This window comes from Rosa chinensis, chromosome 3 (genome assembly GCF_002994745.2).
Source record: "Rosa chinensis cultivar Old Blush chromosome 3, RchiOBHm-V2, whole genome shotgun sequence".
NCBI lineage: Eukaryota > Viridiplantae > Streptophyta > Magnoliopsida > Rosales > Rosaceae > Rosa > Rosa chinensis.
Window position 1 is genome coordinate 96,119 of NC_037090.1, and position 21,218 is coordinate 117,336.

Here is a 21,218-nt window from a genome sequence, read left to right on the forward strand (position 1 = left end):
GCGTTTTCTGATGTTGCTAAAGTGACGAGATCACACATACCTGCTGCAAACGTGCCTGCAAGGATTGATGTCCCGAATAATGGACATAACGCCACTCCTATAACGCCAGGAGATGGCACCATTGCTCAACATGGCAATAATGTGGCATCTATGGCTGCAGGTCCCGCAAGGAAGCGCGGTAGACCGATTGGTTCGAAGGATACTCGCCCTAGAAAAAGAGCGAATGAGGCACAAATAAATCCTTTGATCATCGATACTCAAAATCCGTCCCATGAGAATGTTCCGGATTATGGTTATGTCCAAGAGACATCATTGGGGGACGCCTCAGTGTCAGAACCTATCCATGAGAACATAGAGATCTCTGTAAATTACACTAGTGTACATGGGACGTGGGAAAGAAACTCCATCATCATTGATGATGTATTCGCGTATTCAGTGGCGCGTGAGATTATTGAGACCGATGACATCGAACCACGCTCCGTTGATGAATGTCAACGTAGAGCTGATTGGCCAAAATGGAAAGATGCGATCCAGGCAGAACTTGATTCTCTAACGAAAAGAAAGGTATTTGGCAAAATTGTACCAATACCACCCAACACCAAACCAGTTGGTCACAAATGGGTATTCGTTAGAAAGCGTAATGAGAAAAACGAGATTGTAAGATACAAAGCTCGTCTTGTGGCGCAAGGCTTCTCACAACGCCCTGGAATCGACTACGAGGAGACATACTCTCCCGTAATGGACGTTATTACGTTCCGCTACCTTGTCAGTTTGGTAGTTTCCGAAAAACTGAACATGCAGCTTATGGATGTGGTTACTGCATATCTATATGGGGATCTAGATACAGAGATATACATGAATATTCCAGATGGAATTCAACTACCCAAATCAAGTGGCTCTAATCCACGGAGCGCGTTTGCAATTAGATTGAAACGCTCACTATATGGATTAAAACAATCCGGACGGATGTGGTATAACCGTCTAAGTGACTACTTGATTGGTAAGGGATATGTCAATAACGAACTATGCCCATGTGTGTTCATAAAAAGGACAAGTTCCGGATTTTCAATAGTAGCGGTTTATGTCGATGACATGAACATAATTGGCACCCTTAAAGAGTTAAGGGAAACCGCTGAACACTTGAAATCCGAGTTTGAGATGAAAGATCTTGGGAAAACACGGTTTTGTCTCGGTTTAGAACTTGAACACCGTAGAGATGGTATCCTGATTCATCAATCAGCTTATACCCAAAAGATGCTTAGGCGTTTCAACACTGACAAAATCAAGCCTTCAAGCACCCCAATGGTCGTCTGTAGTCTTGATCCAAAGAAGGATCCATTTCGTCCAAAAGATGACGATGAAGAAGTGCTAGAGGCAGAAGTGCCCTACCTAAGTGCAATAGGTGCATTATTGTACTTAGCACAATGCACGAGACCAGACATCTCATTCGCTGTGAACTTGCTAGCTAGATATAGCTCTGCGCCAACACGACGCCATTGGACTGGTGTTAAAGATATCTTTCGATACCTAAGTAGTACGATCGATATGGGCTTGTTCTATCCCTACAGAAAGAAGATGGATTCGGACCCATCAAGTGTCAGGAACGCCACACATGGTGGATTGCGTTCCCTCTCCCCATCCCAAAACGATATAAGTGTTTTGGAAGGTTTTGCTGATGCTGGGTACCTCTCTGACCCACACAAAGGTCGCTCCCAAACTGGTTATGTTTTCACCATGGGAAAAACCGCGATATCTTGGAGGTCTACAAAGCAGACCCTAGTCGCTACCTCTTCAAATCATGCAGAGATTATTGCTCTTCACGAAGCAGTTCGTGAATGTATATGGCTTCGATCCATAGTTACGCATGTTCGAAGCAATTGTGGTTTGAAGTCTACCACAGATGAGCCTACGAGCATTTATGAAGATAATGCTGCTTGCATTGAACAAATGAAGCAAGGTTACATCAAAGGCGACAACACCAAACACATATCGCCCAAATTCTTCTACAATCAGCAACAACAGAAGCTCCTCAAGATCAAGGTGAACCAGGTTCGATCTGAGGACAATGTGGCAGACTTGTTCACTAAGTCATTGCCCAAATCCACGTTCGAGAAACATGTGGCAAGAATTGGCTTGCGGAAATTATCTGAACTCCCATGATCGTTGTCATCAGGGGGAGGCACAGACATCAGGGGGAGATGTCTACATGTTCGTCTCAAAAGCGTGAAGGGTGTGTTGTGCTCTTTTTCCCTTTCGACCGAGGTTATTTTTATCCCACTGGGTTTTTGTTACTCGGCAAGGTTTTTAATGAGGCAACAAGAGAAGCACCATGTTATCCAGAAACAAACTCCACACTCAACGCGCGTTGTGCTCTTTTTCTCCTTCGACCAAGGTTGTTTTTCCCACAGGGTTTTATTACTTGGCAAGGTTTTTAACGAGGCAAATTAGAAGCGCACCTCCAAGACAATACTACTGACATGATATATCCAAGGGGGAGTGTTGTAGTAAATAGGTAAAATGTCTATATCATGGAGTATGCACTTAAGAAGTGGAGAATGTGTGGTTTGTATGGAATGCACATTGAGAGGTAGAGAAATTGTGTAGCAAATATACTAATGTATGTAGGGCAAATTTACACTACTTTGTAACCCTATATAAACCCCCTCAATATGAGAAGAAGACTCACCAATTCACTCTTCAGTTTCTCTAAAACAGCTGTTTTGTTTTCTTCTATTATTCTGAATAATTCTTCTAGAGAGAACCTCATAATATATATATATATATATATATATATATATATATATATAGCAGAAAGATGGATATATCTCCATGTTTTCAGTTGTATATATATATATTTGTCTTTGAATAGTTTTTTGTATGTTTGGTTTGTATCAAAGAACGACAACCCATCATATTTGTCAAAACATGAAAGGCCCTTTAATGAATTAAACATTCATATATAGCAGCATTCGCACCTTCTCATTTACAATATATAGCTTATAAATAACCTCTCCTTATAATTAAAACAATTGATGTGCCTTTAAAATATATATATATATATATATATATATATATAAACTGATTGGAATTTAAAGAACATAGACCAACTGTGAAACGGAAACAAACTGAATGAGTTTAGGTTTGGGTTTCACATATTATATATGTTATAGTTCTTTTTATGTACTACGTTTTATATGTAAATACTTTTCTAAAGTTATTCGATGTTTGCTTTTCCTTATGAGATTACTCACCTAAGAATCCCGCTGCGTCTTCAATACAGAACAAAGCAGCACAACCACAATTAACCATCCAAGGATACTTCGTCGAGTACCTAATCACATACGGTTACAACTTAGTAACAATTTGATAGAAATCAAGGAGTGAGTTGATTTCTATGGTACGATTGATAGAATTCAAGGTGTGAGTTGTTTTCTATGTTACAATTGATAGAAATCAAGGAGTGAGTTACTTTCTATGTTACGCTTTGATAGAAACCAAGGAGTGAGTTGTTTTCTATGTTGCGTGGTTTTAAGGAATCAAAGTGTGAGTTGTTTTCCTTATTTCTTGTGTGAGTTATGTTGATTGTTTTGAGTTACTCATACGAGCTTGCAAAAGCATACCGGATTTGTTGTGTGGCAACCCAGTGCACCATTCAAAAAGTGTAGGGGTTAACCATGCAGGGTAGGATAATCGGGGCTGAAGCTGAGATAACATTCTTGCAACTTAACGGTAGGAAGCCAATTTTATGATTTTACCGTTACTTGGACTTCCACTTGTAGTGAGCTCTGAGGAGCATTTACGTTTTATTTTGTTGTTGACAATTTAATTCGTAAGCTTATGTAATATATGACTCTGTGGAGCGGGTCAATATTTTGACATAGTGGGTTCAGGGCATCAATATGTATGTAGTTTAAAGGGAAAAAGTTTCCAGGTATTTGATATTGATGACTGAACGATCACGCATGTATAATTATGACATTGTATATCGATTTTTATTTGTGTTAAAAATCAGGGGCATGACAGCAGGATTTTGGTCACCGGTCGCGGGAATCCGATCACCGTCCATAGGCCACCGTCCACCGGATAGCCAAATTCGTCGTACTCACTTTGCAACAAGTCTTCCCATTCATCGAACCAAACCGGATCATTTCTGCACACAGTAGCATACAACCTCACCCAATTATGAACTTTCTATATTCCAACATCAAAACAACCAGCATTGCAATCCACACAACATGAATCAATATAAATCCAAACCATATAAAACAAAAAAATAAGCGTAATCCAAAAATAATAGAGATACATACAAATCTGTTCATTCACAATCATACCATATAAATGCAAATCATCCCTGCTCTTGTACTCTTCATTCACAATCTCTTCTACAATGTTGTTCAACATTTGATCCGTAATATTTGCACCAGCCTCAGTAGCAGCTTTGTCGTTCCTTGCAGCTTCATCAGCTTTCCTTGCAGCTTCATCGGCCTCAGTAGCAGCTTTTTCTTTCCTTGCAGCTTCATTCACAATCTCTTCTATAATATTTTTCAGGGTTTGATCCATAAAATTTGCATCGGCCTCAGTAGCAGCTTTTTTGTTCCTTTCAACATCATCAGCCTCAGTAGTAGCTTTTTCATTCCTTTCCATTTGATCTGGTTCTCCTCCTTCAGTTCCATCCCGATCCTGATCGACAAAGTTTGTTTCATTTTCCTGCCCCCTTAATCCAGTGTCAAAGCTAAAGTCATCTCTAATACCATCCGCAGCATCGTTAACCAAAAGAAAATGATAATTCAAAAAAATTAGAAAATAATGCAGTATCACATTATTACCAATCAAACTACATCAAAACAAGGTAAAGATCCAAAGTGAAGTAGACCAAAAGAAATCTGCATAAACCGAGAAACTTAAATTTATTTACCTCTTCTTCCTCAGTTGCACCCAAATCCATATCATTGACATTTACTCCACTCTTGGTTTTTGTTTGCATCCCTTCCTCTCCTTTATTCTCGTCAATCTTTTTCGCAAAATTCATGCTGTTCATATCCACCTAAAAAACAAAACAAAACAAAGATGATTTTTGTAAAAATGTACACGTAGCTACTATAAATGTAATTTTTCATTGTAGTTACCCAATCTCTTAATGTCATGTCTTCATGTTCATCTTCGAAACCTTCTGATTCATTATCAGCTGTCTCTTCTTCATTTCTACGTTTTTCCTTTTCAGCTGGTGCAGTAGCATCCTCATTCGAGATCTTATTTTCTTTACTTTTTGCTCTCTTTTCTGCCACCCACTTTTTGGCTGGTTTTTTGGCAGCTACTGTGGCCTTCTTTTCTTCTCTTTGTCTTTTCTGCCCCTTTGCCTGTGCAGTAGCAGCATGCTTTGATGGAGGGTTCTCAAAGTCATCGTCATTGTTTTCCTTGCCATGTTTGCTTCTATTGTTATCGGCAACTGCATTATCAATCTGCAATAAAATATTTTTCAAGTTAGTAGCATATTGCACAGTAGCATAAGCATATATAGTAGCAGACAGTAGCGTATCCATCACCTCTATTTCATCAACTTGCATTTTCTGCAATTCTTTTGTGAATTGAGGGAGACTCCACTTGACGCACCTTGGAGTCATTGCTTCTCTGCCTTTAATTTCAACAAGGATAGTACTCCTCTCGGATATCCAATACTATAACAAAAACAAAACAGATATAAGTAACACATAATTTAACTATACAGTAGCAATAGCAGTAGAAGTAGCAATAGTGACTTACCGGGATTACTGTTACACATCCACTGATTTGCCTTGCTTTTCCCTTTGTAGCAGCTTGCAAACACAATAGCAAATAGTCTCTAACAGCTTGTGCCCAATTATATCTCTTCATTGTCTCAATATCCGTGATGAATTTCATGAAGCTCCATCCTAAGGTTGACCCCGAGCTTGCAAACAGTAGCGTGACGAACAAATGTAGTAGCAGCAACTTTGTCATGTTCTCTATCCACCCCGGAGCTTTTTCCTTTAACTGCTCATCAATACAGCTCATGATTCTTGTTTTTTTTATCCTTTGGTCATTTGGAAAGAACCTTCGAACAAGAGGATGATCAGTTGGCTTCTTAGGATCATCTATTGGGTTTGGCACCGTGATAGCTGATTTTCGGTTTGGCAAACCCAAAATGTATTGCACGTCCGATACACTTATTTCTGCCAACTTGTTTCCAAACTTAAATTTCTTTAAAGCCGGTTTGTAGCATTGCACTAACTTATGCATCTCTCGATCTGATTTTGCAGCTGTGTTCTTAGTCATCAATCCCTTATCATAAGCTTTAATCAAGTTCCAAAATGACGTCTTCTTCAACTCGGCTTTCAATCCCATCTTTTCTTCACGATTGAGCTGCTCATACACTTTATGAAGCACGTCGTGGAAGGCAATCATATTGCACCTGTATTGGCAATATGATTGTTTCTGGCCTTTGCCTCTGTTCATTGCTCCATCGTTCTCTTCTTCTTCCTCTTCTTCTTCTTCATTTTCCTCTTCTTCCCTGTCTTGTTCCACCTCTTTCTGCTTTTGTCTCTTCAATCTTGCTCTTCTGCTTGGAAACTTTTTCCTACATGCCAGAGTTTTTCTTCTCACCTACACGAAGTAGCAGTATATAACATTAACACAGTAGCAATATATAACATTAACACAGTAGCAGTATATAATAGTATCACAGTAGCAGTATATAACATTAACAAAGTAGCAGTATGTAACATTATCACAGTAGCAGTATATAACATTAACAAAGTAGCAGTATATAACATTATCACAATAGCAGTATATAACATTAACACAGAGACCAAATAATTCACTGATACAATGTAGATGATAGTCTCAATGCTTTGCTTGATGTGTTCCCAATTTTACACAGTAGCAGTATATAACATTAACAAAGTAGCAGTATATAACATTATCACAGTAGCAGTATATTTTACAGAAACACAGAACAAATAATTCACTGATACAATGTAGATGATAGTCTCAATGATTCTTGGCTGTGTTTCAAACACTAACTGGTTTAAAGCTCCCCATGCCTAGAATTTCATCAAAAATCAACCACTATCTAACAAAAAGCATACCCTTCCATTCGAATTCCAAAGCTAAACCTCTAAAACGTAAAAAAACTGATATCAATTCAAGATAAATAACAACCAAAACCCAATCAAACAATAGCAATACCAACCAAAAGCCATACCTCAAAAACCTTTCCAATCAAATACAGTAGTAGTTAAACCTAATCAACACATCGAGTGCTCGAACCACTGGACTATACACACATTAACCGCAAAACACTGAATCCACTCGAAATGTGAGTCTATGAATACCACAAGATCTCAATCTCCACCAAAACCAGCCATCATATCCATCTCTCAACACCAAAACACAACCAGCACAGAGACATAGTAGCAAGCATACATGAAGCTCAATCAAACAACACAGAGAAACAGTAGCAAGCAAACAAGAAGGTCAATCAAACAACACAGCGACACAACAGTTAATATACAAATCCTCTAAATCGATTATACAAGTGTTGAGGTTTCAAGCTGAGTAAATCGAACTTGGGAGGTTTCGATTCTACTGCTACTTTCGATTTGCTCAGCTTTGGAGGTTTCAATCGATTCCACTGCTACTCCTACCTCATCTTTTCATATCCTAATTCGAAGAAACATAAACGAAGGCAGCAAAATTGGAGTAAGAGTTTACCTTACCAACCTCCATTGGAGCCAGATTCAAGTTGAGTGCTACTGCTTCGGAGATCTTGCAATCGTTTTGGATCCGTCGCTGGAGATTTTAGGGTTTCTGATTTGGGTTTGGACGTTTTGCGTTTTGGGATTTCGGTTTCAGTCGTTGAGTATTATGCCCAGTGGCATGAGTGTAAATTGTAATGAAAACTAGCCATTTTAGTCATTTTCTATCAAAATTAGAAGCCAGGCCTGAATCATTTGGTTTTGGGCCTGAGCTTGTGTCCTTATTTGTATAAAACAAATTGAAGGTGGGTTTTCTGTGTTTATATCTTTGGTCAGGTGCTACTGTGTAATTTTCTATTAAATATATGTATATATTATTGGGGTGGGTTTAGGGATGGGGATCACAATGCCATCCCTACCCCATCCCCAATATTAGATAGCGGGGATTGGCATGGGTATCCCAATCTCCATTCCCCGTTTGTCCCCAAATTCTCCCCCTATTAGGGGTGGGTATCCAATGGAGCTCCGGTCTGCTAGGTATTTTTATCATCCCTACCCCCAAAAAAACTTTTTTCTTTCTTTTTTCTTTCCTTCTGGACCTTCTGCCCCCATTTTACAAAAAAAAAAAAAATTGTGCACTCATTTTACCAAAAAAAAAAAAAAATTGATTTGGGCTCCCAGAAAAATGATCTGGGCACCCACTTCCTCTTCTCCTTCCGGTTGCAGACCCAGGACCGAAGTCGTCTTCAGCAGCATCTTAAAGCTGACTTACCGGAGCTTCACGACTCCGAGCTCACTCAGGCTTCTGGGCTATACGATCGATGGTGCCACCTCACGACGATCGTCGACTGCACCTTCACGGCTGCACGAACTCTCCATTGTCGTCATCGTCGGCTCGATCAGGCTTCTCTAGTGCACCTTCACAACTGCAAGAACTGTGTCGATTTGTTATCGACTTCAACTCGGTCGACTATCGGCTTTAACGACGTGCAGGCCATGGCGGATCGAATCGAGGCTTGGTCCTGGACATGCTGGCATCGTTGAAGAGAGAGAGAGAGAGAGAGAGAGAGAGAGTAGATGTAGTTTAGTAATTAATTTGAGGGTTAATAGACATTTTTCTTCAAATTGGGTTTAGTGGGAATAAAAATATGTTGTTGGGGTAAGTGCGTTTGCTCATTTTGGTGCTTGGAGTGAAGGACCCAAAAACAAATATACCATATCCATATCCGGCTATCCGCTATAGAACCTAAGCCTAGCCTCTATGTATGTTATATATATATATATATATGCATGCTTAGTGTGAGAACTAGCTTACTAGCTAGTACTATCCCCTTTTGGATGAGTATCTTGAGATGCTTAGAAAACTTGGTGATCACAACAGCATACTCCCTTAAGATAGTAAAACAGAATCAAAATTTAATTCAAATTTAATTTCCTTGGTGACCGTAGCAAAGAACAACGACCATAGCAGACACGACCGATAAGTCGATAATCACATATTAACCAAGGAGAAACGACCGGTCGCTAGACTCTTTATTACTTTATAACCATTTACGGCATGCTAGAAAAGTAAGCCGTAAAAAATTAGTAAAATAACTCATTTACGGCACACATATTGTGCAAGTCATTAATAGATAACTAAATTTAAAGCACACATAAGATGCACACGGTGAATGACCCTAATAAAGACATTCCGACAACAAATGTGAGGTGTGCGTCGTAAATGACAGTATTTTAGCGTGCACGTCAAATATACGTTGTAAAAGACCAATTTTGCTGTAGTGATTTCAGTCATGCTTTCAAGTGCCCTTATCTACTTCTTCCTTCTTGACCGCATCAAAGACTTGATACTTTCCATTGGGGACTTTGACAAAAGGCGAGCAAATAGTTTCACTTCACACTGCCGTCTCACAAATTAGTAGTTGGTGACTTGGTGTTCATGCTAACAAGTCTTGTCTTACAAATTAACCTAAAATCTCAAATGTCTTAAAACATTGTATTAAATAAGACAACGTTTAATACGTCTGTATTCATGAGATAGGTTACTAGATTTTTTTTTATTTTTTATTTTAGACAAAGTAGGTGTCAATCCATTAATAGTACAATGTAAGTAACATCGCACAAATTGCACCTAAAAATTGGGTTACGACAAGATTGAGTTATTTTTAGAGAACCCTAAAGTAAACTAAAAGAATCATATACCATTGGTATAAGACCAATAAAGAAACAGTTTCCAGTCACTATTATAAAATGCTATGAAATAACTTAAGATTTTTTTTTTTTTTGAAATAGGGCCAGTATAGCTACCCTTAAGTCTTGATCATTAATGAAACTACATAATACATGGGGGGACATTGTGCCTAAACCCAAAAAAATATTGAGCATCGAGAGAACATCTCGAAATAATAACAGGAGTCTCAGCTAAACATATGTGTTCTAACAAGCACCAATTAGCGAAGAGTGCACTACTGGCTACTCTATTTGCTTTACATTTGTAGCGACATATCGGAAAGATATTGCTCACGCGAAGCCATAATTTGCTATTAATTTCAGCTTTCCCACTATGTTGCCACCGAAAAAACAATCAGGTAGCACTCAGTTTCATCTTGCTACTGGGAGGTTGCGACCATTTGACGAAGCAAGAAACTCGCCGCCTAATCAAAGCAGACAAGGCACACAAGGTGCGCAGTCCGGGACAAAGCCCACATCGCCCAACCACAATATAGTAGGGACTTATTGCTAGCATAAAGCCACATCCTACAAACAAATAACAATAAACTAAACATGAAAATTAAAAACAAACACAAGGCCCAATCTCAAAGCCCAACCCCAATCACTCCTAAGGAATTGGCCAGCCCAGCTTTCAACCCAAAACTCAGAGAGAAGACACCAGCCCACCACCCAGGCCTAAAGTAGCATCAATACCGCCCCTGGAACGCCGCCAACGCCGCCACCGCCGCCATCTCCACCACTGCACCACCTACGCCGGCACTCCACCATCGAGTCAAGGCCTCGCATCACTCCACCCTATAGCAACCAAGCCATACCAAATCTGGGTTGAAAATCCCATATTGCAACTGTTATGACTCTAACTGTGTACATGGGCCATCATTGTTGTTTGGGCCTATTTGGGCTTTTTCCTTACTTGAGTCCACTACCTCTAGAGTCTCTCTCTGCTTAAATAGCTAATAGGAATTGTATCGAGATAATGATTTGTTTTATTTGCTTAGTTTTTTCCTCTTAGTTTTCCTTCTCTCTCTTTTGCAAATGTCAATTCTCGGCTTGGATCCTGGGGATCCTAACAGCAACCGTCAGAGATCGGTGTCGAAGCATAATCACCAATCGGTCCCATCGCCGCCTCCCAGCTTGCCAGTCCCCAGCTAGTCCTGCGACCCAATCTTGATCCGCCTCTGATACAACGATGCCTTGTGATACAACGGCACCCTAAGGTAGCCACCACCGATGCAACGCCTCCCAGGAATGGTATCTCACTGAATCTGTCGTCTTTTGCCAATAACCGGATCCAATCTTGTGACAAACCATCATCACAGCAACAGACAATCCGTCCAGCTGCACTCACCACCCTCAGACGAGGCCAGATGCCTACCTCGGGGCAGTGAGTCGCCTGACTAGCATAGAGGAGCACAAGAAAACCCTAGTTTTTTTAGAGTCGCGTGGAGCGGGTTCTGTGAAAATATTGTGTAAGTTTATCCACATAACTTAAGAATTAACTCTTTATTCATGTTCCTGCAAAAATACCCTACTCATAGGCACCCTCAAAAGTGCTGACAATCACAATCTGACCCTTACTCACATCCATGCTGTCCGCAATCTCTGGAGATCTCTTAACCGCTATTTTAAATGCACAATTTTTTCTTGGCTTTGGCTTAATAGACATCTTGAGTTTCTTAGGCTTCAAGTGTTCTGGTTTAGGGTTGTTCTTCCTGCCTAAGGGATGTCTCACCTTGGACTTCTTTGCAGGGGAGACAAGAATCACACCAACCTTGTTCTTCAATGCCAGAGATGGTTTGACACCAAGCTTCACTAGGGAGGAGACCGGTTTTGATTCCAGCTTCGTCCGCTTTGTCTAAGGGACCAACGCCATTGACGCACGTCACCCTCTTCTTGCCTGTAATAGGAACTGGGGACACCAGAGTAACCATAGGAGCTAGCGCTACAGCCTTAGGAGAAGGCACAATGGCCCGTTGAAACTGAGCAAACTGCGCAGCGAACACCTCTACCAGGACGCCAGGGATTGAAAATGTATGGATCTCAGGATGGAAGTGAACATATGTAGAGCTTGAGCTTGCACCACCGGCCTGGATAACCCCGTCGAAGCAGCCTGCCCAGTTGGCACCTCAGAAACCCTAACCATGCTGGGGTTAGGTTTAGGGTTCAGATTGACTGCAATTGTTGTCTGCGACCATGAACAACCTGCAGATGGATTCTCTAGCATCCCACACACCCTACAATAGCCAACCATTCGTTCATACTTGAATCGGACCGTCGCAGATGCGTCGGAGGTGAACTCGTATGTCGAGAGCAAATAAGCCTACTTGACAGGAGAAGTAACCGCGTGACGAATCGTAACGCTAGCCATTGTCCCACGTCACAACCCTGGCTTATCAAGCTGCAACACAGAACCCAAAGTGCAGCTAACCAAAGCAACTCCGGCCAAGGATTTAGACCCATACTAGAATCGATGTGATTGGCATTGCCGCATCACTTAGACCATTATACTCAACCACAGCCAACACCTATTTGCCGAAAAATCATGGTCCTCCGTCCACCACCTTCAGTCGGTCCTCTGCTGATGTGAACTGGTACACCCGCACTGCTCTCAAATCCTCATGTGATTTTGGAATTCCCATACTATGGCCATAGTACCCATAAATCGGCGCCCCTCTTTGCCGTAACGAAGAGCAGTACGTCGTCCAACTACAAACAGATGGGATGGTTTGAGACTGCAGCGCTACCAACAAGATCAAAAGAAGTCCTCCCCTCATCCAAGATAGCTAGTGTAGCCGCCAAGCGAGCTGATACTTCGTCAACCATGGTGATAGATCAAGGATGCTGAAAGACGATGGAGGCAAAAAGAAACCCAAACTCCTAGTTTTTCTGGGTTTTTGGGTTACTAGTTAAGTAGTGAACAAAGCTTTTACTTCAATTCCACTTCCAATCATTAGCCTCTGCCAAAAGCTACTCCACAAAGTATTTACAATGATTCCTACGATCCCACCAATTACTACCCACAGCTATCACGACCGTTAATTCATGTACAAATAGCTTTAAAGTTTCAACTAAACCATTTGCAGAACAGCCAACAGAAAAGACAAAGGTGAAGAAAAGATCAAAAATATGAAAATTATTAGCTCATATAATGACCACAGCCAGAATTTACACGATAATAGTACTTCACCTACGGCTTTTCAAATGTCAAAACTACGTAATGGTCCCTAACAACATGGCCAAAGACCGTCATATGTTGAACGTTTTCTACAGCATAATCCTGATGTATGACTAGCTTAACTACAAGATTGACACAAAACTCATTCATACATCAAGTTCGGAAGCAAACTGCTCTAAGCGTTCAGCATCATCATCCAGATTCCGGACCAATGCATGGTTAATTAAACCATCATCCTCACTTGCATGTATCTGCCTACCACCAAACCTACACAGATATAAGAACTATAATTAAATAAGAGATCTCTCTGCAGCTCTACTGCAGGGCTGGCGGGGAGAGGGAGAGGAGGGGGGAAATTGTTAATCGACTCAGCCATGCCACAATAACTGCAATTGTCAATTGTAAACACAGAAATTGAAGAAATTTGAAAAGATCTGCCAATTACCATCTTCCATTCATCAACTCTATGCACTTTTGAGCATCCTTCCTATCTTTGAATCTTACCAAAACAACACCCTGGGGATGATTCTCACAAACCTACAAACAAAACAGAAACAAAAAAAACTGGAAATCAGGGAGAGAAGGAAAAAAAAAAAAAAGAGGAAAAAGATGTGCACATGACATGCACATACTATACATGTTAAATCTGACACGGAGAAACCCATAACTCCAATATATACATCCTAACATCTTAAAGCAAACTCACCAAACAAAACACCAGAAACTTTGTGACAGTTTGTATAAAAATCAGAAAAGTTTCCAAGAAACAGTACATGCTCAAATGATGCAGAAATAGAGAGAGAATGTAAATCCCAGCTTTCATCCAAAGTTACATTACCTTGACTGAGTCCACGGGACCAAGCTTCTGACATTCCTCCTCAACATCTGCCTGCAATTCTGCACGTAAATTTTCATCTGCCTGTAATCATTAAGAGAGAAGGACTCACTTTACCAGACAAGGAACAATAAATGGTTAACTGTAAGCACTGACCAGTTAAGAAATATTGCACATAAAAACGAAAGGCGTTTTTTCCCATCTGCACATAGGGTCAGGATCAATTGCATCTTTTGAAACACAGAAGTACAGACAATTTTAAACACAATCTTAGATTTGCTCACTTTCAAGGTGAGAATAAACATTTAATACATTCTTTCATAGAATTCTCCCCTCTCTTAGGGAAGAATTCTCCATTAACAGAAATATTTTGCTATAGAGAGAAGATGAACAAACATTACAGCGAGAAACTGAAAAGCATGAAATTTTTTTTCGAGAGGAACTTATAAACTTCCTTCATAGAAAAGGAGAAAAAGTGATATAATATTTTCTTTTGAGTTAAAAGTCAAAAGAGAAATGTTGTCAATCACACTCAACCTTCAAGTGTTCAAATCTAAGAGCTAAAAGAAGCCAATGCTTATGCATTAATATAAGGGTCATAGATCATGACTCCTGCATATATTATTGAGTAGACTTGGATTCACTGTTATGTCCAGACATTCTGGCAACAAGCCAACAAGTGAGTAAAAGGGCAGCACAGCGCTAAAAAAAGTAAAGTGTATGTGTGGCAGAGTGTAGACAGTTTTGAACTTACGCTCATTTCAGCAGTAGTGAACATGTAACGAAGAAGAACAGTAGCTGGAATCAACAGTTTTGCATCATCACGACCACCTGCATTAGGAAACATGATCTCAGTATGAGGAATCCAGAACACCTGAGGACGAGGTAATCAAATAAAAGTGTGATAGAAGCACCACATACAAGAATATATTTTCTATATAGAGAAGTTTCACATATACGGTATATATTTACACTGTTCTGCATTCTAACTCTTGAGACACCAACAGTGTAGAACATTAATGCAGGATAAATAGCCAATTGGTTAAGTGCTTAAAACTTTGAGTCTTTGAAAATTTGAACAAAGTTTGGTAAAAAAATGTAGTTCGTATGTTGAAGGCATGTCCATGACTCCATAAGCCTTATATAATAAATCTCTACACTGTATGATGAAACGATGTAGAAAAATGTGGTTCATATGGTAAAGACATGTTCATGGCTCCATAAGCATGCTGTAATAAATTTCTATACTGTTAGATGAAAGAACATAATTATCATCTGAGGAAGAGACGAAAAGAACTAAGTGCAGAATCATACTAGCTACACCCGGAACATAATTAAATGTTTTCTTAAGCAGCAGTTTAACGTTACAAGACACTACACAACCATAATAAAGATATTTGTTTCAAATATACTAACTTATTTTCAAGGGAATAAGAAAAGAGTGGACCAAAAGAAAAAGAGTTTTCTAATAAGAATCATTCAGCATGAAAAGCTAAAGAAAACTAAATAATCAAATTTGTGACGATGCAAGATTAAAACCTACCCCAGCCAAGCATCTTCTCTTCCACCTTCTTCAGTTTTTTTTTCCTCTTGTTGTCTGCTTGTTTGGCAATAAATCTATCCCCTGCATACATATAAAAGCACTTAAGTAGAACTCACCTGAAGCACATGGGCAGAGCTTTGTAGACCAAAGGGGGCCATGGTGCCTCAAAAAGATTCTCTTAAGAAAAAATAGAATTTTGATTTTAAAAAATAAGTGAAGATCACCGTTGGCCCTACTTGTTAGTAAACAAACAACCGTGGCCCAATTCCCAAAAAGCTAACATCAAATACAGAAGTCATTTGAGAAACTTGTGGCTGGGGTCTATATATGAGGTGTCTCTCATTTGTACTTTCAAATTTAGGCTGAAATACATTTTAAACCCCTGAAGTTCAGGTGAGATTTCACTTTGGTCCCTGATCATTAAAATGCTAAGCAATCCTTAAAAAAAAAAATTAAATGTCAAATAAAAGTATAACAACAATAAAAAAAATTAGATCTGTGTTGTCCAATTTAACAAAGAAGTAAGGTTTTCAAAAAAGATGGAGATCAATTTCTTTATATTTCTTGGCTGTATATATATTCATAACATGTCAATAGTTTTAGGTTCTTAGTTCTAACTCCAAACATATGACATCCTTTCTCTAAAATATATTCAAAGACAACTCTAAAATAGATAGTTAATCATCTCTATTTTATATCTTTTGTTCAGAGCTGTATATTTGATAAAAACAAAATCAATAAATTTTTATATTCATTTTTAATAAAACTGCATAATACATACTTGTGAATTGTGATATTATCAGATTTTGTTTTTTATATACTTTAGCATTGTCAACCAAAGTTTTCTACTATGCCACGCTGAAGAGAAACTAAAATATGGTGTATCAGAGATATCATAGAGTGGTACTCCAAAACCGCAGGTAAGAGTTGTCAAAACAGTGAAATAGAACATTGAAGCAATGAAAAACAAGATTTTCAAGTGTCTTGATGATAGTTTTTACCTTTCTGCTCAAACTTAGCTTGGGTGACTGACATGAGAACCTTGCTACCAAGACGCAGAGGTGTTCCATCCAAAATTTTGAGAGCCAAATCGACTGAGGGCTCCTGAAATATAAACATATATAATAAAATACCCAGACATGGCATGCAAAAATGATAGGACGGTGGTAGAAGGAAGAAAAAATTCAAACCTTCAAATATGTAACAAGTGCATCTCCCTTTTTCTTTCCAGTCGCTTTATCAGTATACAGCTTCACACGAGGCTTTTTTGATTCAGGATCCTATAAATTTCTTTAAATGTGTTTATAAGAAGCCCCATATGAGTATAATAATAATAATATATGCTATACATAGAATATGATGTGCAAACAAGGAATACAATTTATGATGTCTACAATTAGCTTCATGACAGGAAAAAAAGGTTATAGATAGGTGTTAGAAAAGAAGGTCGTTTTCCACAATAACATGATAATCAGGCCCTAACACCCCCACAGTCCCACTATAACTCTATGCAAGAAACTGAGGATTTGGTTGATAACTACCAAGTACCAACAGAGGAACAGAGAAAAAAGAATTGAAAAAAATCACTATGGAGGAAAGAAAAACAATAATATGATTAATATAACAAAGTATCATGAACATCTTTATTCTCAGATAAGCAATATGCATCCTCCAAAATATTTCATTCCAAATAAATTCTTCAACTCTGAGCTCACTTATTCAGCAACATTGACTTATCCTCTTAAAATGTTCTAATAAATAAATAAACAAACATGCATCCCAATGTGTAAAAAAAAATATAAAAAAATTGTTTATAAGTGAGAAACCTCTACCTCTTTTATTATCCCACACTTGGAAAACACCTCCACCACCTGAAAAGTATTCCTAAATTAGTTATAAGCCTCAAGAAATATGCTGATAGAGAACAACATAATTACTGCAGCTTACTTCGTCAACTGTAACATCATCGGGTAATCCAGTCACATAAACATGTGAATTGACCTTTAGCTCAAACCAACTATCAGGAGGTTTATTAGCTTCCTGCATGATATAAAGAAACAAGAATGAGGTGAAAATTCCGCTGGTACAGCTTCAAGACTTCTTTATACATAAAGATCTTTCAATCCAGACTAACAAAACCAAATAGATTAATTGGACCCAATCAGATCCCATCTGCACAATAGCCTTCGGTAATTATCAACTTTCAATCAATTAATAATGAACCCTCATCAAAAAAGTGAAAAGGTTTACGAACCTTTTTCACATCTTCCGTATCCGACAGTTTTCTCTTTGAATTTGGATTCCCTTGTTCTACCTCACAGTTAACAACAGTGTCTTCTTCTTTAGAAGGATCAGAAAAAATTCCAGTTGCATCAACCTCCTCCCTTGAAGAGTCGTCAGAAAGTTTGGCATTCATGAAGACTTCCTCTTCTTGCAAGAAAGTCATCTCCTCTACCCCAAACATGCTATCCTATTAGAGATAAAATCAGTCAAATAGGCATTCAGGAAAGAAAAGAAAAGAAAAAACTTTAGACAAATTTTGTGTGATGGTTGAGGGGAAATTGTTAAACCGATTCTCAAACCAGGTAACACACTTATGGTGTTCAATGTATGTCAACCAATGCATAAAGAATGACTATACCACGCAAAAATATGGTTTTTACATGTAAAAGGTGGATAACATTATCATTCTTGTTCATTTGAATTCTTCTTCAGCTTCTATCAGGCATTATTCACCAGCATTAATGCACAAATGCGAGACATTTGCAGCACCTAGTTTGGTCTAGTATCAACACAACTGACTACAGAAAATAGCACCACACTGGCATCTGAGGAGTTACAAGTGTCCAGATAACCCCTCCCTCATGTGAGAGATGATTTTTAATATAAAAGGATCTGTTCCTAGTAGCTGAGGAGTCTACAAAAGTACTTTTAATAGGAGCAACAAAGCACCTACCATAACGCGCCATATAACTTTGATGAATGTAACTTAAATCTAATGCACCAAAAGATGAATGTAAGAATACCATCACCAAATTATGATTAAAAAATTCTGTCAAAATAAATCTTCTACGGAAGTCAATTTTTACCTCTGTATTTGATCGAGTGATCAAAATCGGTAATCAAGAATCAGCAATAACACTATTTATATTATTGTAAGGGGATTGTGAAACTGGACACTTAAAAGACTAATCAAAAGGGCTTCCCCTAAAAAATGAACAAAACCTTGAGAAGACTAAAACCAACCTGAGGAACCCAAGCCCTAAGACCCCGATCCCACTTATATTGAGTGCCATCATCATCGATGAACTCTTCCTCGCCCTCTGGCGGTGTTGAAGGTCTTTCACTATCTGCTTCTGCCTTAGAAATCTGCTTCTGCCATTTCTCAAAGTCATCATCATTACCACTGGGGGGCACTGCAGAAGAGATTGGAAGAAAATCATGTAAGTGGTAGGCAGACGCAGTTCATGAAAGAAAGAAGTTGAGGAAAATTCAACTAACCTGGGTCATGGCAAGTAAGTTGGGTGACCAAATTAGGAATTGAGGACAGTGGCTGCCATTCGCTTCTTCCTTGTGACCAGACCAGCGTAGAGTGGGTGAGGTAGCCATTTAAGAAATGCTCTGTCCAAGCCAAATTGCCAAGTAAAAAATAAGCAAAATACAACTGAAATTGAACATAATAGAGAGTCCTGAAACTTAAAAGCACCGGCACAACTGACTGGAGCTTCTTTGTTGAACAGCATAATCAATTCCATTCCAGAACCATATTCCTATCTATCTGTCAATCAATTAGAGAATAGAGAGATAGGAGGAGGAGGAGGAAAAAACTCACCGCGCAACTCCGAAAATGTGTAGGGACCAAGATGTTGCTGATTTTCACCGAGAATAAACCATCCTACTTCACTCAAAATTTCGGTTTTGGCTTCCATCTCCAATATTGTCTGTTCGGAACCTGCAAAGATCACAGCCAACACCTTTCTTTGTTATCAAATAGCGGTACTCAAACCTGAGCTGAGGAATCGAAACAATTACCTGATTGCTGCCGTTTCCCTTCTTCTTCTTCTTCTTCTTCTTCTTCTTCTCGGAGATTCTCCGAGCCGTTCCCTGCGAACCTCGCCATGAGACTGGGGGAGGGGGCCAAAAGGGTTCGTTTTGCAAAAATATATTTTGTAAATTTGGGTTGCCTTGGGCTGGGCTTCCTCTTGTTTGAGTTGAATTGGGTCAGGACTACTCATTTTGATCCAAAGCTAAAAACAGGTTTAAGGCCCAAACCGCAAGGCTAATATGAAATTGTCCCTGACATACAGTCATTAGCTCAAGCCCAAATTTAGGCCCAAACCAGTCACTAATGCCTTCGGTGATCACTCCTTGATTCATTCATGCATTATCTCTCTCAATGAATTCCGCTAAAGAGCTCTTCTTCTTTTTTTCACTCTTTAATTTCTTTAGGAACACTCGAAGTATTTTGAATTGGATGGGGCCATGGGGGCCGCGGTGTGGATGATAAGGCGTAGATAACCGACACAAAAACAAAAACGAAACCGAAAGTAGCCGTTTCAAAATAACAGCTAGCCATTGGTGGGGCCAATTCCGAAATAATTAATTTATACTCCAACGGTCATATACCGAGGGACACAGCAAACATGACCGTTGGGCATTCCTTGTATATAATCCTCCCTGCTGGCCGCTGGCTACCTACAAATTCATTCAGTCAAGTCAATCAACACGTACCAACCCACCTTAGTATCTGCCAATTTGAAAGCCCAGCCAGCAGCATTCTTCCAATTACTACTAGCAGCCAGCAAACATGGGTATAGGGATGAACATGAACAACTCGAACCCATCAGTGTCTCCATCCCACTACCACACCCACAAGGTGTTCCTTTTGTGCAACTACATACTCTTGGGTGCAGCCTCCAGTTGCATCTTCCTCACCCTCTCTCTGCGCCTCCTCCCCTCCGTCTGTGGCTTCTTCGTCATCCTCCTCCACATATTCACCATCGCCGGGGCCGTCTCTGGATGCGCCGCTGCCTCAGCAGGGACCGGAAAGTGGTACGGAGCCCACATGGTGGCCACAGTACTCACAGCAATATTCCAAGGCTCAGTGTCGGTGCTAATCTTCACCAGAACCGGTGACTTTCTTGGGGAGCTCAAGTCGTACGTGAGGGAAGAGGATGCCTCTGTTATTCTCAAGTTGGGCGGTGGCCTCAGTATTTTGATCTTTTGCTTGGAGTGGGTGGTCTTGACCCTTGCATTTTTCTTGAAGTACTATGCCTCTGTTGAAGGTGATCATATCCAGCTTGGTGCTAATTCTAGAGCTGCTATGAGGAGTTCCAAGGTGCAACAAGAGGAGGATTTGAAGGACTGGCCATGGCCCTTCCAAGTCTAATCAGTTCTTTCAATTTTACTATCGGTTCTATAATTCATTCGTTTATTCAATGCTTGGAATTTGGGGAGTTCCTGGGGGAGATTCTTAGAATTCTTACTGTAATGTAAGTCTGTAATTTCCTTTTGTTTGTTTACCTTAAACCCTAAACCCTATGGTGGTGTATGGAATTGATCTAAAATTCTTACTTTCTCTTGTGCTAAATGGTTTCATTCTTTTCTGCGAACGTCACATGCACTGATGCACTTGGTTTCTTTCCTACTTGAATAGAAACATACTTGAATGTTGCTACATTCTGATAGCCATGATCCATTTGGAGCAGCTCGGCTCACCTG

General features: G+C 39.5%; 2 protein-coding genes across 3 annotated transcripts; one reads left to right on the forward strand and one right to left on the reverse strand.

Annotated features, from left to right (window-relative positions):
* Window positions 1-13,051: 13,051 nt before the first annotated feature.
* On the reverse strand, window positions 13,052-19,681 carry LOC112193652 (splicing factor U2AF-associated protein 2). Of its 2 annotated transcripts, XM_024333876.2 has the most exons (14): window positions 19,530-19,681; window positions 19,330-19,449; window positions 18,999-19,118; window positions 18,744-18,913; window positions 17,752-17,967; window positions 17,445-17,537; window positions 17,330-17,368; window positions 16,688-16,777; window positions 16,499-16,601; window positions 15,498-15,578; window positions 14,709-14,785; window positions 13,958-14,038; window positions 13,565-13,656; window positions 13,052-13,386 (listed from the first exon to the last, which is right to left on the reverse strand). In XM_024333876.2, the coding sequence occupies exons 1-14, from the start codon at window positions 19,615-19,617 to the stop codon at window positions 13,266-13,268; spliced, it is 1,491 nt and encodes a 496-aa protein (XP_024189644.1). In that variant the 5' UTR covers window positions 19,618-19,681; the 3' UTR covers window positions 13,052-13,265. The 2 variants fall into 2 exon arrangements, with proteins under 2 accessions (XP_024189644.1, XP_040372551.1); XM_040516617.1 differs by lacking the exon at window positions 19,530-19,681 and having other exon boundaries at window positions 17,752-17,962; window positions 19,330-19,455.
* A 506-nt stretch (window positions 19,682-20,187) lies between these two features.
* On the forward strand, window positions 20,188-21,073 carry LOC112191293. Its single transcript, XM_024330618.2, has one exon. The coding sequence runs from the start codon at window positions 20,305-20,307 to the stop codon at window positions 20,884-20,886; it is 582 nt and encodes a 193-aa protein (XP_024186386.1). The 5' UTR covers window positions 20,188-20,304; the 3' UTR covers window positions 20,887-21,073.
* Window positions 21,074-21,218: the final 145 nt, after the last annotated feature.

Coding starts and splice junctions, on each gene's coding strand:
- LOC112193652 (XM_024333876.2), bottom strand. CDS start 19,617: ATGGCGAGGTTCGCAGGGAACGGCTCGGAGAATCTCCGAGAAGAAGAA. Junction 15,579..16,498: donor AGCTAAGTTTGAGCAGAAAG/GTAAAAACTATC, acceptor ATATGTATGCAG/GGGATAGATTTATTGCCAAA. Junction 14,786..15,497: donor AGAGAAGATGCTTGGCTGGG/GTAGGTTTTAAT, acceptor TTCCTAATGCAG/GTGGTCGTGATGATGCAAAA.
- LOC112191293 (XM_024330618.2), top strand. CDS start 20,305: ATGGGTATAGGGATGAACATGAACAACTCGAACCCATCAGTGTCTCCA.